Here is an 11,585-nt window from a genome sequence, read left to right as displayed (position 1 = left end):
CCCCCACCCAACTGGCTCCGGATCCCTAATTCATGGGCCGCCTCCTGGGGGTCGTCGGGCCGGCCAGGGAGCTGCGGCCCGGAGGGGGTCGGTAGGAGACCCCGAGGGGCCGAGGAAGAGGATGTGTGCCCCGGCCTTGGCAGTGCCAGGGAGCACCACCTAGACGCCGCCCAGCCGGTCCTTTCCCCGCGGAAGCCCCGGGAGAGATGGCATCGGAGGTGGTGTGTGGACTGGTCTTCAGGTTGCTGCTGCCCCTCTGCCTGGCCGTGGGTGAGTTCGGAGGGGGTCCTGAGTGCCAGGGGTCGGGGGGCTTCAAGGGTCCGGCACCCACCCGCTCCCCACCCTTTCTGGGCCTGGCACGCCTCTCTGGATGCCCGGGCGAGGCCCTGGGCGTCGAGATGCAGTGAGCGGGATGGGGGTTGATTCTGATGGTATTGATACCTGTCTACTTGATTTGGTTTGTTGTCTGTCTCCCCCTTCTGTAATAATAATAATAATAATGTTGATATTAAGCGCTTACTAGGTGCGGAGCACTGTTCTAAGCGCTGGGGTAGATGCAGAGTAATCAGGTTGTCCCACGTGGGGCTCACAGTCTTAATCCCCATTTTACAGATAAGGTAACAGAGGCACCGAGAAGTGAAGTGACTTGCCCAGAAGTCACACAGCTGACAAGTGGCGGAGTCGGGATTAGAACCCACGATCTCTGACTCCTAAACCCGGGCTCTTTCCATTAAGCCACGCTACTTCTAGACGGTGAGCCCGTTGTTGGGTAGGGGCCGTCTCTATCTGTTGCCGATTTGTACTTCCCAAGCGCTTAGTCCAGTGCTTGGCACACAGGAAGCGCTCAATAAATACGATTGAATGAATGAATGATTCTGGGGACGGGTCAGCTGTGGTCCCGGCTTTGTGGCCTTCCTCCAGCGCTGGCCCGGTTCCTGTTGCTGGAGAAATGGGGGCATTTTGGGGGGTGAAGGGTGGACTGGGTGCGAGGGACGCGTTTGTTCCACGTCCTCGGTTGTGGCCGTCGCGCCTGGCCTCGTGAATAGAGCCCTGGGAGGTAGAAAGTCATGAGTTCCAATTCCGACCCCGCCACTTGTCTGCTGTGTGGCCCTGGGCTAGTCGCTTTGCTTCTCTGGGCCTCAGTCCCCTCCTCTGGCAAATGAGGATTGAGACTGTGAGCCCCGATTTGAGCTCGATTTGCTTGTCTCCCCACCCCGAGCGCTTAATACAGTGCCTGGCACCTAGAGAAGCAGCGTGGCTCAGTGGAAAGAGCCCGGACTTGGGTTCTAATCCCGCCTCCGCCACTTGTGAGCTGTGTGACTTTGGGCAAGTCACTTAACTTCTCTGTGCCTCAGTTATCTGTAAAATGGGGATAAAGACTGTGAGCTCCACGTGGGACAACCTGATTATCTTGTATCCCCCCCCCCCCCAGCGCTTAGAACAGTGCACACATTAGATACTTGTAAATATCTATTCTATTTTATTTTGTTAGTATGTTTGGTTTTGTTCTCTGTCTCCCCTTTTTAGACTGTGAGCCCACTGTTGGGTAGGGACTGTCTCTATATGTTGCCAACTTGTACTTCCCAAGTGATTAGTACAGTGCTCTGCACACAGTAAGCGCTCAATAAATACGATTGATTGATTGATTGATTAAGCGCTTTACAAATGCCATCATTATTATTATTTTTATTAGTAAGCGCTCAGCAAATACCATCATCATTATTATTATTATCTGGTGGCTTGCGGGGAAGGGATGGGGAGGTGCCTTACGGGAAGGAGTAGTTCAGTTTGAGGCTTCACACTTGCTCCGGAGGGACCCCGGAGATCGGAGCCCCCCATTCTGCGTCCCTTTTTTCCGCGTTGTCCAAGGAGAGCTGTGTGTGCCCACCTGCACCCACCTTGAGTTCCTGTAAAAGCGCGGTTTAGAGCGGGTCCCGAGCTGCAGGACTGAGCGTCTAGGGCAGTGCTAGGGGATTTGCGGGGAAGCAGCATGGCTCAGTGGAAAGAGCATGGGCTTTGGAATCAGAGGTCATGGGTTCAGATCCCGGCTCTGCCACTTGTCAGCCGTGTGACTTTGGACAAGTCACTTAACTTCTCTGGACCTCAGTTATCTAATCTGTAAAATGGGGATTGAGACTGTGAGCCCACCGTGGGACAACCTGATCACCTTGTAACCTCCTCACCGCTTAGAACAGTGCTTTGTACATATTAAGCACATAATAAATGCCAACGTTATTATTATTATTATTATTGTTAGTTCCTTCCCCAACCTGTCCGGTGTCCCCCCGAGCTTGCAAATGCCCCGAACCTCAGAGTCCAGACTGGTGGCGCAGTCATTCGTTAATTCAGTCGTATTTATTGAGCGCTTACTGTGTGCAGAGCACTGCGCTAAGTGCTTGGAAAGTAGGAGAAGCAGCGTGGCTCAGTGGAAAGAGCCCGGGCTTTGGAGTCAGAGGTCATGGGTTCAAATCCCGGCTCCGCCAATTGTCAGCTGTGTGACTTTGGGCAAGTCACTTAACTTCTCTGTGCCTCAGTTACCTCATCTGTAAAATGGGGATTAAGACTGTGAGCCCTCTGTGGGACAACCTGATCACCTTCCCAGCGCTTAGAACAGTGCTTTGCACATAGTAAGCGCTTAATAAATGCCAATATTATTATAGAGCACAGCAATACAGCCGGCTGCCCGAGTGCCCCCCCAAGGAGGTGTCGGGGGTCTTGGGCTCACCAGATAATAATAATCATAGTAACAATAATAGTAATTGTTATTATGATTATTACTATTATGGAATTTATTAAACGCTTAATATATGCCAAGCATAGTTCTAAACGCTGGGGTAGATACAAGGTAATCAGTTTGTCCCACATGGGGCTCACAGTCGTAATTCCCATTTTACAGATGAGGTAACTAAGGCACAGAGAAGTTGTGAGCCAAGCTGCTTCTCTAATCATCATCATCATCATCAATCGTATTTATTGAGCGCTTACTGTGTGCAGAGCACTGTACTAAGCGCTTGGGAAGTACAAATTGGCAACATAGAGACAGTCCCTACCCAACAGTGGGCTCACAGTCTAATATTACCAGATATTCCACCAGTATTGCATTTTCCCCTCCGCCCTCCAACAGCGTGGTTTAGTGGCAAGAGCCCCGGCGTGGGACTCGGAGGACGTGGGTACTAACTTTATTATTCGTATTATCCCCCGGCTCAGAGCGGAGAGGTGACTTTGAGCAAAGGTCCGTCGCCCACATCGGGTGTTCTTAGTCAACCGGGTGAACCGCCAGGCTCCCTCCACCCTGGCAGCAAATGTCCGTTTCCCAACTGCCTGAGGGATGCCAAGAAATAAGTTTTGGTGCTCCAGGTCCGGTCGGTGCCAGGAGGGAGGCTGGGGGAGGGGGCGATGGTTTGGCTGGAGTGCCCAGCCCACCACAGGACCTGTCCCTTTAGCACTCAAAAGGTCAACGGGACAGCAGGAGAGGGCCGGGCGGGAAGGAGCTAGCCCCGAGGCCTTCGGGCTGGCTGGCAGCTTTTTGTAAGGCGCTTCACCTTCCTCGCCCTTTCTAATGGTCCCTTCGGGTTGCTGGTGAGAGTATACAGCGCTTAGTACAGTGCCTGGCACACAGTAAGCACACAACCTGTGTGCCCGTTGTGGGCAGGGATTGTCTCTGATGCTGAAGTGTACTTCCCGAGCGCTTTGTGCTCTGCACACAGTAAGGGCTCAATACGACTGAATACATTATTTTTATTAATAATGTAAACTCTGCGAAAAGAGTTGATTCCTAGAGTGAAAGGGGAAGGTTAGTTCAAAACGTGGGGTAAGGAGAAAGGGGATCCTGAGGGCTGCTTGAAATCGGGAATCTTCTCCTTTCTTTTCTTTTCTTTTCTTTTCTTTTCTTTTCTTTTCTTTTCTTTCTTTCTTTCTTTCCTTCCTTTTTCTTTCTTCCTTTCTCTCTTTCTCTCTCTCTCTTTCTCTCTTTCTTTCTCTTTTTCTCTTTCTCTCTTTTTCTCTCTTTCTCTCTCTTTTTCTCTCTTTCCCTCTCTTTCTCTTTCTCTCTCTCTTTCTCTCTCTTTCTCTCTCTCTTCTCTCTCTCTCTCTCTCTCTCTCTCTCTCTCTCTCTCTCTCTCTCTCTCTCCCTCCCTCCATCGCTCCCTCTCTCCCTCCCTCCCTCTCCCCCCGCCCCCAAACATTGACTTAAAAGCACTTAATTGCCTTGCCTCTTCCTCCCTCCCTCACTTACTATAACCCAGCCTGCACACTTCCCTCCCTCACTTACTATAACCCAGCCTGCACACTTTGCTCCTTTAATGCTAACCTTCTCACTGTACCTCCACCACTTCTATCTCGCCCCTGACCTCACGCCCATGTCCTGCCTCTGGCCAGGAACGTCTCTCCCTCCTCATATTCGATGGGCAATTACTCTCCACTTTTCAAAATTTTACTGAAGGCACATCTCCTCAAAGAGGCCTTCCCTTTCCTCTTCTCCTACTCCCTTCCACGTCGCCCTGACTTGCTCCCATTATTCACCTTCTCCCCAAGCCTCACAACACTTATATACAGATCTGTAATTTATTTATTTATATTAATGCCTGCCTCCCTCTAGACTTTAAGGTCGTTCTGGGCAGGGAAAGTTTCTGTTATAGTGTATTGTACTGTCCCATGCGCTTAGTATAGTACTCTGCACAGTAAAGGCTCAATAAATATGATTAACTGACACAGTCTCTCTCTCTCACACACACACACACACACACACATCACACATACACACACACACACCACCACCACCACAGCTCCCCGGGGGCTGATCCTGGGACCCCGAATGATGAGAGCCTCCATGTGGGCACCCTTCATTCTCCAGCATTTTTAGGAGAGAAAATTCCACATATTGGCTCCCAAACACAAACTCAACCAGGTTGCCTCCCTGTCCACCACAGGCTGCTGGCTCCCTAGGGCCCGTTATTGAGGCAGCGAGTTAAAAGTACATTCGAATAAAAGAAAAAAGAAAATCTGCCCTGTGGAAAATAAATTAGGATAAAAGAAATAAAAGATAATCTGTCCCCAGCCACCCTCCTTTTGCTAGATTTGCTCCCTCCTTTCCTAGGTAATGTGGAGTTGAGGTTATTACCTGGGTAAGGCAGGCCAGCTCTACTCCCTCCCCTCAAAGCACCCACCCCCCAAACAAAAATAAAACCCCAAACATTTTTCTGGAAAAGTGATGGAACACTGTTGGCCTGAGCCATTTTGATGGGTGGGTGACGCTGAACGAATTCACTAGATCATTTCCCTACAGTGCAGTGAGTGCTTCATCCCATGTCCTGGGCAGAAGGGGTGGCCCAGGCTGGGTTTGGGGCGGTCCCAGGAGATGAAGGCCGGTCGGTCGCTGGTGGATTTCTCTCCCGTTGGAGCCAGCCGCGGAAAGATGGCTGGAAGCTTCCTTCCTTAGAGGCCCTTGGGTCACGAGGACCGGCAGAGCCGAAGAATCTTTTGCTGAAGGCACTGTCTGGTAGACGTGGGGATGGGGACTGCCTCCCTCCCTGCCATCTCCTGGCCCCTGTCTATCTCTGCCTCTGAGACTTTTTTGGAGAGGGGTTAAGGGGAAACTTGGGGAATGCACAGCCCCTGCTTCAGATGGGGTTAAAGAGGATTATCCCATCGCCCCCACCCCACCCTGGTAACCCCACATCTGGACAGATGTTTCTTTGCTGCTGGTTTTTCTCCCCTCCTCACCCTGGTCCTGCCCAGCCCTGCCTGGCACAAGAGTAATAATAATAGTTATGACATTTGTTAAGTGCTTACTATGTGTCGGGCACTGTATTAAGTGCTGGGATAGATATAAGCAATTTGGTTTGGACACAGTCCCTGTCCCACTTGGGACTCACAGTGTCAATCCCCATTTTACAGATGAGGGTACTGAGGCCCAGAAAAATAAAGTGACTTGTCCAAGGTCACATAGCAGACAAGTGGTGGAACTGGGATTAGAAACTATAACTTTCTGACTCCCAAGCCTGTCCTCTATCCACTTTGCCATGCTGCTTCAGAGTAGCTAGCTGTCTTATCTGTCCATGTCAGAGGCCCCGTGGGCTGGGCAGGGCTGGGCCGGGGTCCTCTCTATGCCTCCGCTGAGTCACCGTCTGGGGAACCCTGGGCCTGCTGGGGGCAGGAGGTGGAGGTTGGCAGTGGGGGTGGGAGGGGGTTAGATAATAATACTAATAATACTAACAATAATTGTGGTATTTGTTAAGTGCATACTGTATGCCAGGCACTGTACTAAGAGCTGGGATGGATACAAATAAGCCAGGTTGGAAACAGTCCCCTTCCCCCATGGGGCTCATAGTCTCAATCCCATTTTATAGATGAGGTCACTGAGGTAGTGATGAAGTCACTTGCCCAAGGTCACACAGCAGACTAGTAGTGGAGCAGGATTAGAACTCATCACCTCCTGACTCCCAGGGCCATACTCTATCCACTATGCCATGCTCCTTCTCAAGTGGCACCCCCTTTGCACCTAGAAGCGTGGGGCGGAGCAAAATCAGAAGCTGCTCTACTGCCCACTTTTAGGGCACAGGGGCGTGGGGCAGGAGAAGAGGGCTGGTAGGCTCATTCTTGTAATGGGGGAGGACAGACTGGAGAGAGCAAACTGTTGCCTGCAGCTCCCCCCATTTCCACGTGGCTTAGTGGAAAAGAGCCCGGGTTTGGGAGTCGTGGGTTCTAATCCCTGCTCTGCCACTTGTCAGCTGTGTGACTTTGGGCAAGTCACTTAACTTCTCTGTTTCTCAGTTCCCTCATCTGTAAAATGGAGATTAAGACTGTGAGCCCCACGTGGGGCAACCTGATTACCTTGTATCTACCCCAGCATGTAGAACAGTGCTTAGCACATAGTAAGTGCTTAACAAATACCATTATTATTATTATACCAAATAGGAATGACACACTCCAAGTATCACTGTCACTTATTAAGGGGGGGAGGTGGTAGGTGGATATGCCTTCTGATTTAAGGCCTGAGGGACTTCCACCGCCCTCCAGGAAGCCAAACAGTGCAAGATCAGATCTTTCAAGGTTATTGGAGAGTTTTCAGCTCCACCTACTCCCAAAGCACCACTAAATCAAACATTCAGGTTTCCCCTAATCCTGCCGGCATGAAGGCTGTACTGATCTGTTTGCTATTGGAATCAAATTTATATTTTAGTCATCTATTATTGTAGATGGACAATGTGATCTGTGAAGCCAAACATTTTCACGAGAAAATACGCTTTTGCTCCCTGTCTGAGGAGGGAAAGTTGGAAGTTCATGTGCAGACCAGTTCTTGTTTTTTTTCCAATACGGAATCAAACGTTAATTATCACTAGGTTTAAACTGATATTCCACAGCCCCTTTTTCTGGGAAGCCAACTATTCGAAGTCTGCTTGTTTTCACTTTCCTCATCATGAAACAAAAACAGAATGAGAGAATGTTGAGATTGCAAATGAAAAATAGTTCCCCCTCCAATGAAAAACATGTGCATTCTTAAAGTTGTAATCAAAAACTCTTTGTCTTTATTAATACTGCTCTTTCTGAATTTACACTTTTATTTTTCCAAAGTGCTTTTACATGTCTCATCTACAAAGATCCCTGTGAGGTAGGGAGAGGCAGATAGCATTATCCCCGTGTTTACAGAGGCACAGAGTGGTTAAGTGACTTGACTGGGATCAACCAAGCAGATCACTAGGAGACCTGAACTAGAACCCAGGTCCTCTAACTCCTGGGCTTCCCATCATACTGACATCATTCTGGCTCCTTTCTTGTGAGCTGAAATTTCATCAGTGATGAATTCTTAGACTTTTAAAGCACCTAGGGACATATAGTATGCAGCTACTTTGAAATGCAGTGAAAACAATATCAGTCACTCAATTAATGGTATTTTTTGAGCACTTACTATGTGCAGAGCACTGAACTAAGTGCTTAGGAGAGTACAATACAGAAAAGTAAGTATTGACAATACATAGTCACAAGGAATGTGAATAATAATAATAATGATGGTATTTGTTAATCAATCAATCGTATTTATTGAGCGCTTACTGTGTGCAGAGCACTGTACTAAGCGCTTGGGAAGTACAAGTTGGCAACATATAGAGACAGTCCCTACCCAACAGTGGGCTCACAGTCTAAAAGAGTAACGATGGCATTTGTCCAAGACTGAACTCCTTATATTCCCTCCGAAACCCTGCCCTTTCCCTGACTTTCCCATCACTATGGACAGCACTACCATCCTTCCCACCTCACAAGCCCACAACCTTGGTGTCATCCTTGACTCTGCTCTCTCATTCACCCCTCACATCCAATCCCTTACCAAAACCTGCCGGTCTCACCTCCACAACATCGCCAAGATCTGCCCTTTCCTCTCCATCCAAAACCGCTACGCTGCTGGTTCAATCTCTCATCCTGTCCTGACTGGATTACTGCATCAGCCTCCTCACTGATCTCCCATCCTCCTGTCTCTCCCCACTTCAGTCTATACTTCACACTGCTGCCCGGATCATCTTTGTGCAGAAACGCTCCGGGCATGTTACTCCCCTCCTCAAAAGTCTCCAGTGGCTACCAGTCAACCTATGCATCAAGCAAAAACTCCTCACCTTGAGCTTCAAGGCTGTCCATCACCTCGCCCCCTCCTACCTCACCTCCCGTCTCTCCTTCTACAGCCCAGCCTGCACCCTCCACTCCTCTGCTGCTAACTTCCTCACTGTACCTCGTTTTCACCTGTCCCACTGTCGACCTCTGGCCCATGTTCTCCCCATGGCCAAGAATGCCCTCCCTCTGCACATCCGCCAAGCTAGCTCCCTTCCTTCCTTCAAAGCCCTACTGAGAGCTCACCTCCTCCAGGAGGCCTTCCCAGACTGAGCCCCCTTTTTCCTCTTCTCCTCCCCATCCCCCACCCTACCTCCTTCACCTCCCCACAGCATCTGTATATATGTTTGTACAGATTTATTACTCTATTTTACTTGTACATATTTACTATTCTATTTATTTTGTTAATGATGTGCATCTGGCTTTTCTTGTATTTATTCTGATGACTTGACACCTGTCCACATTCATTCATTCAATCATATTTATTGAGCGCTTACTGTGTGCAGAGCACTGTAGTAAGCACTTGGGAAGTACAAGTTGGCAACATATAGAGACGGTCCCTACCCAACAGTGGGCTCACAGTCTAGAAGGGGGAGACAGAGAACAAAACAAAACATATTAACAAAATAAAATAAAGAGAATAAACATGTACAAATAAAATAAATAAATAAATAGAGTAATAAATACGTACAAACATATATACAGGTGCTGTGGGGAGGCGAAGGAGGTAAGCCGGGGTGGGGGGGGTCCACATGTTTTGTTTTGTTGTCTGTCTTCCCCTTCTAGGCTGTGAGCCTGTTGTTGAAGAGGGATCATCTCTATATGTTGCCAATTTGTACTTCCCAAGCGCTTAGTACAGTGCTCTGCACACAGTAAGCACTCAATAAATACGATTGAATGAATGCATGAAGTGCTTACTATGTGCCAAGCACTGTTCTATGTGCTGGGGTAGATATAAGGTAATCAGGGTTGTACCACGTGGGGCTCACAGACTTATTCCCCATTTTACAGATGAGGTCACTGAGGCAAAGAGAAAGTAAGTGAGTTGCCCAAAGTCACAGAGCTGACAAGTGGTGGAGCCGGGATTAGAACCCATGACCTCTGACTCCCAAGCCCAGGCTCTTTCCACTAAGCCAAGCTGCTTCTTGAAGTCTACAAAACAACACATGGCTTAGTGGATAGAGCACAGGCCTGGAAGTCAGAAGGTCATGGGTTCTAATTCCAGCTCTGCCACTTGTCTGCGGTGTGGCCTTGGGCAAGTCATTTCACTTCCGCCTGTGCCTCACTTACCTCATCTGTAAAATGGGGATTAAGACTTTGAGCCCCACGTGGGACAAACTGATTACCTTGTATCTACTCCAACGTTTAGAACAGTGCTTGGCACATATAAAGCACTTAACAAATACCGTAATTATTATTATTAATTGAGGAAAAAAATTCCAACTGGATAATGCTACACTTTTCTTATGTTTCTCTATGCTTAGCATATGCCACATTAGTAGCTAGGAGCTTAGATAGAACTTAGATGTTAAAAAGAAACTGATGCCTCTCTCAAAAGCATCTTCTTCATGCACATCTCAGAGTCTTAAGAGAAATCAGGTTCCTCTCAACTCACTAGATGGTGGGGTATTTCCCTGTAGTGAACTTGCCTGAAACTAGTTGCCAATATCAGAATGGTATGAAACTTAAAAAGTAGTCTTTTTCCCTTCTGAATAGGAGCTGCAATTTTTATTTTCTAAGCAACAAAAAGACTCCTCCAAAGTATCTCTTCCTGGATGCAATCAATGGCTAGTATTTCATTTCTAAGTTAAATCTTTTAGAAATTTATGCGGTCAAAGAAGAATTTATAATAGCAACGCTTTTGCCACTTTAACTGGAAAAGAGAAGTGTGTTATAAATAAATCCTTTGGCTCGGTGTAAAAATGTCCATGACTCTGCTGCAGCAGGGTGGGACTTCCCAGCCCAAAGCCAGGTGTCTGTCTGCTGGCTCCTTGAGGGAAGGAATTTTGTCTTTCATTCATTCATTCAATCATTTATTGAGTGCTTACTGTGTGCAAAGCACTGTACTAAGCGCTTGGGAAGTACAAGTCGGCAACATATAGAGACAATCCCTACCCAACAACCGGCTCACAGTCTAGAAGGGGGAGACAGACAACAAAACAAAAGTCTGCCTTAATTGCAGATCCCAAGTGCCAATACAGTGCTGTGTGCATAGTAGGTGCTCATCAAATGTTGATAACTAAGTGAATAATGACCTTTTGGTTTGAATAACTAATGGAGCCCTAACTACTTGGGCACTGGAGTTCCATAAATTCCCAAATCACAGGGACCCCCACCACAGGTTATTCCAGGCTGGACTCAAAGGGCCCTGCCCCTTCCTGATGGCGCAGGCATGATATTAGTATTCATTCATTAATTCATTCAATCGTGTTTATTGAGCACTTACTGTTCGCAGAGCACTGTACTAAGCGCTTGGGAAGTACAAGTCAGCAACATATAGAGACGGTCCCTACCCAACAGCGGGCTCACAGTCTAGAATGGGGACACAGACAACAAAACAAAACATATTAACAAAATAAAATAAATAGAATAAATATGTACAAATAAAATAGAGTAATAAATACATACAAACATGTATACATATATACAAGTGCTGTGGGGAGGGGAAGGAGGTAAGATGGGGGGATGGGGAGGGGTAGGAGGGGTAGAGGAAGGAGGGGGCTCAGTCTGGGAAGGCCTCCTGGAGGAGGTGAGCTCTCAGTAGGTCTTTGAAGGGAGGAAGAGAGTTAGCTTGGCGGATGTGTGGAGGGAGGGGATTCCAGGCACTGTCCTTCACTCTGCCCCTCCCTGTCTAAAATGGGGCTGGTGGAACAATCCCTGTAGTAGTGAGGATATAGTGTTCCACACATGACACTTTCACTGACACATTTGGGAAGGGCACGGAAGACAGCAAGAGAACCAAGCAGCGACTCTATGGTGGGTTGACAAGG

General features: G+C 48.1%; 1 protein-coding gene across 1 annotated transcript in view; it reads left to right on the top strand.

The window, feature by feature from the left end:
* Nucleotides 1-204: 204 nt before the first annotated feature.
* The window catches only part of PIEZO2 (piezo type mechanosensitive ion channel component 2), a 546,102-nt gene continuing 534,721 nt past the window's right edge, over nt 205-11,585 (top strand). The window contains exon 1 of the mRNA XM_038746742.1: nt 205-270. Within this exon, the coding sequence (XP_038602670.1) occupies nt 207-270 (64 nt within the window). The 5' untranslated portion in view covers nt 205-206. The remainder of the gene's footprint in view (nt 271-11,585) is intronic.

Source organism: Tachyglossus aculeatus, chromosome 5, assembly GCF_015852505.1.
Source record: "Tachyglossus aculeatus isolate mTacAcu1 chromosome 5, mTacAcu1.pri, whole genome shotgun sequence".
Classification (NCBI taxonomy): domain Eukaryota; kingdom Metazoa; phylum Chordata; class Mammalia; order Monotremata; family Tachyglossidae; genus Tachyglossus; species Tachyglossus aculeatus.
This window is presented reverse-complemented; position numbering and strand designations above follow the sequence as displayed.